Below are 4,459 nucleotides of genomic sequence, written 5' to 3'. Positions count from 1 at the left end.
TTAAAAACACCCCCCCCCCCCCCCCCCCTAGTATATATTCCTATTACAATGCTGATGTTATAACAGGCTAGTACCATGTATATGCTGGGACTTTAGAACTCCTTTAACATTAAAGTTCCAATGGGGTGAGGAGAGAAAATTGTTCTAATTATGGGGCATTTTTTTACCCTTTTTTTTTATTGCTTTGGTTCACAGGGGGTATACAGCTGTAAAAGATGAAGCATTTACCAACTTGTTTGTTCCTACCTCTCTGTCATCAGTTATGCTGAATGCCAAGCTTCGGGGCAAACCAAAGCCTTGTAATTACTCTGCGAGGGTCCGCCACTGTTGTCCGAGAAGCGCTTACTTTTACTTTGGAAATAGCCCCGTGTAGGTGGAGATGCCAACTACCGGTATGCATAAATTATATTTAGAAATTACATTTCTATTAAGGTAACAGCTTACACCCACAAGTGCGTTTGCACAATGAGTACGAACTTGAACAAAGTAATAAAACAAAAGAACCATCTGTTATCATTTACCAATTTGTATTCTAGCGTGCGAAAAAACAGTGGAAAAAGGGGGAATTAATTCCTTTCTGAGAAGTTGAAGCTTTATCAAAAGGTATTACAGGTATACAGAACCGGCTGATGTATGAAAAATGCGCTACAGGAATGATAAGAAAGGCCAGTGCTAGCCTCTGTTGAAAACAGTACTAGCCTCTGTTTAAAGTAGTACCGTAGTAGGCTCTGTTTAAACTGCGTTGAAAGAAGGGGATTCAGCACCCATTAACCAAGCCCCCCAACTGTTCTTCCTATGGGGGTATCCATCAGGAGAAGCAATAGAAAACATAAAGCAGTCATAGCCTAAACCTGCTGGTATCATTTGGTCATGCAGACCCAGCCACTGAACACAGATGTGCAAATTTGGCCTCTTGGCAGATGTAAGAGAGGGTAGTGCCCCTTACTGTCACATTGTGGAAAAAGTCCTTATGCTTTTTGGCAGGCTGTGCTAATCCACAAGTTAAAGGACAACTATGAGGTGAGTTATTTCCACTCACCTCATAGTTCTAGCCGACCTGTGAGAATGAGACTGTCACAGGTCGGCTCAGTAGATCAGGAGGTAAGCGAACACATACCGGAGTTTGCTCACCTCTCGATCCTGTCACAGCTCTCTGCCGTGACAGGGGAGGGGCCGGATTCCCCCCTCCGATCCTCCAGCGCTGACTGGCGTAACGGACGGGGGAGGGGGCGGGTACAGCTGGCTCTGCCTCTAGATAGGCAGAGCCAACTGTCACTCACGCAGCTGGGCAGATCCCGGCACAATTGTCAGGATCCGCTTCAGCGTCTCAGTATACCGCGAGCAGCAGCTCACGGTATACTGAGCCTAGGGTGACGGGAGGACGCTAGTTTGTGTCCTCCTGTTACCCTAAGGAGAACTATGGGGAAAAGCCTTAACCCCATAGTTCTCCTTTAAGGTTTTGCCATCTCTGCTAGCAGAGAAGGGTTTGTCCCCCTCCTATGAGTAATTCAGGTAAATTTGAATCACAGCAGCTGCCTGAAAGCAAGAGAATTCAAAAACAAGCCTCACATAGGAACCCACTTGCTGGTTGCAGAAGAAATACCAAATATTAAGGCTGCACACTGCTGTCCTGGTTTGCTAAGTATCTTTAGATTACAAGTGGACAAAGGGCTCCATAGGCTGTCCTTCTCAGACATACTTTGCCCATTAGTCAGACCTCTACAACTAAGGCTGCCCATGGGTTGCTCTATTTTTCTTGTTGAACCCGCGGGCTGAACTAAAAAAATAGAGCCGATTCCTCCATCAATGCTACAAGTGCGTTGATCGAGGAATCCCTGCTGTTCCTTTTGTATTCTTACAGCGTACCTAAACAGAGCCAGCAGCTCATTGGCTGCCAGCTCTGTTCGTTTGAGGATTTTCTGGCCAGCTCCTTCGATCAGTTGATGTAGGAATGCCAGCCAAAAGAGTGCCAACAGTGAAAAGTTCCTCGAGGAACCACCTAAAATCTGCAGTGTACTGCCACCTTAAGCCCCACTAAGGAGCAAAACACATCAAAGGAAGCCTGTGGCGTGCTTTAGCCACTTGTTCCAATAAAGTTAATTTGGTCAGTCATTGAAAACAGAGGTGCAGAGTCAACAGAGGGTTACTACATTTCTGGTATATAGTCACATGCAATATATTTTATATTTACTTGACTAAAAGTACTGAACATCAGTATAGGTTCTCTTTAATTCTGACAATCTTGATTCAAATCAAAAATCTTGGGGGCTGATTTATAACTCCAGCTTTACGCTGGGCAGATGCCTTTTGCATGGCACTGCTGCCAATAGATTGGAGCTGAGGAGTATAGCAAATTCCTGTGTATAGATGGGCAGAAGAGCGTTCAATCAGACCCTTTTAGAAGATACTAAATATAACTGGCAGATGTATGTTGACGCTTTTTTTTTTAAGTCGTCACCTTATCCGCTCTCCCATAAGCAGGGACATAAACTTGCTCGGTCAAAAAAAGCCGACCTTTCAAGCTTGTGCAGCAAGCTGCAGAAATTACGATATCTATTTCCCTGCGGTGATTGAAATCTCCCTCCACGTCCGATCCCGTTCTATGGAGAGAGTCTAAGATTGTGGAACTTTGCTACAGGGCTTGTTCACATTAGAACGTGTGCATTCAATGCATTGTGTTGAATTTAAGATGCTTTGTGCTGCATCTGAAATCATTTTAACAGCAAAGTGCAGGTCAACTAACCCAAAATGCAATTTTTTTTTCCCTACGCAATGCGACGTATTAGTGTAAATTTACTCAATAAACAATAACGGCTTTTCTAACGTCCATGCATTTAGCCTGTGCAACATGCATGACATTGCTTCTAACATGAACAAGCCCCCAGGTAGAAACATGTAATGGAAGCAATGGTCTGTGATTTCCTTCTGAGCACTGTGAGGGACTCTACCTGACTGGTTGTTCATCATGCGGATAGCCTTGGCTTTGGCCAACTCCAAAGCAGTGACCCATCTCTGCCTTTCCACTTCACAGCTTGCCTTGAGATGGTATGTCCGCCCACCATTGGAAAGGACAATGTTACAGGAGTCTTCTGTGTCAATGTGAGCTGTAGACAGATTAATGGTTCCCCGGCAGGTGTGGGCCATCTCAGCCTGCGTCCTAAGGAAGACACAGCAATAAATATTAAAACAAGCCATATTTTCTAATTTTTCATTATAGTTTCAAGAAGAACTTTTATTAACCCTTGCAGTGCAAGAGTTAACTGCTCGTTTTCATCTAGTGCTACAATAAAAAAAAATTATACTCAACCGATCCTCAGAGCCAACTTGCTCTTAGACTGGTCCTTCCAGCTTCACTCCCCCTCCGCTGCTATGATCTAAGGATCCTGAGTAATCCTGTCCAATAGACTGTGTGGAGGGAGCGCTGTCACAGCCAGCCGGCTCCGGGGATCGGGTGAGTATAATGTTGTTACTTTCCTCACTAGACCAAAACAAACAGTTAACCCTTGCAATGTGGGGGTAGCACCACTGCAAAAGGTTAATAAAGTTTCCAATAGAGTTATTTTTCAAAGATTGCAGCAATACTTACTATACTATGATCATATTTGAAAACACAGTTGTTAGAGAGTATATATTTCAAAACACTTTAGGGCTTATATTACAACGTTGAATAACACAAGCACAGCTCGGTTGCCTTATATCACAATAAAAGATAAATCATATACTGAGACTGCTCTCAGTAAGAGTACATTATTTACAAAAGCAATACATCATCTCCCATCACCATGCACCCCTCTGTACCATATTCATATTGCTGTAATATATTTATTTATATGAAGATTGTCTTGTACCATGTTAGCCATTGATTAATACACAGAGTGTGGAGTTTAAAGTAATATTAACCCTTTAAGGACCCCAAAAAGTCCATAGATGACGCTTTAAGAGCCCCAATTTAGAGATACACGTAAATATTGGCCCTAGAATTATTGCTCTCACTCTGGCATGTGCGGCAATAGCCAACATGTGTAGCGTGATCGACATTTTCATATGTAGGCGCACCTGATGCGTGTTTACGTGAATGCGCACGTGCTCACAGGAGCAGATGACTTAATTTTTTAAAATTATTTTTACATTTATTTAATTTTTTTTTACTTTAAATTGCCATCACATAGGGGGGCTTACAAGCACCCCATGTGATAGCATATTAGTGGTGACAGGTTCTCTTTAAGGTGATACTGGGGGTCCAAAAGACCCGGAGTGTCACATCTCCACTTTAAATAAGCTATTGAAGCGCAGATCACACTTCAATGGCTTACTGCTTGGCTTCAGGAGCCGAGCAATGACAGCTCAGGGACCGAAAGCGATGCAATACACGTCGCGGAGATGCCGGGCCCGTAGGAGGGGCAGCGGAGCCTGGGAAAAACGGCAGGGGGGTTTTGGGGGGGGGACTTCCCCAGCCCGT

At 43.9% G+C, this 4,459-nt stretch overlaps 1 protein-coding gene across 1 annotated transcript in view; it reads right to left on the bottom strand.

The window, feature by feature from the left end:
- LOC108798451 (oxysterol-binding protein 2-like) overlaps positions 1-4,459 on the bottom strand; it is a 199,984-nt gene that overhangs the window by 152,123 nt on the left and 43,402 nt on the right. The window contains exon 2 of the mRNA XM_018570208.1: positions 2,949-3,157. Within this exon, the coding sequence (XP_018425710.1) occupies positions 2,949-3,157 (209 nt within the window). The remainder of the gene's footprint in view (positions 1-2,948; positions 3,158-4,459) is intronic.

Source organism: Nanorana parkeri, unplaced genomic scaffold (assembly GCF_000935625.1).
Source record: "Nanorana parkeri isolate BGI_ZX_2015 unplaced genomic scaffold, ASM93562v1 scaffold1477, whole genome shotgun sequence".
NCBI lineage: Eukaryota > Metazoa > Chordata > Amphibia > Anura > Dicroglossidae > Nanorana > Nanorana parkeri.
Note: the sequence above shows the minus strand (reverse complement) of the source record. Positions and strands in the feature narration are given on the sequence as shown.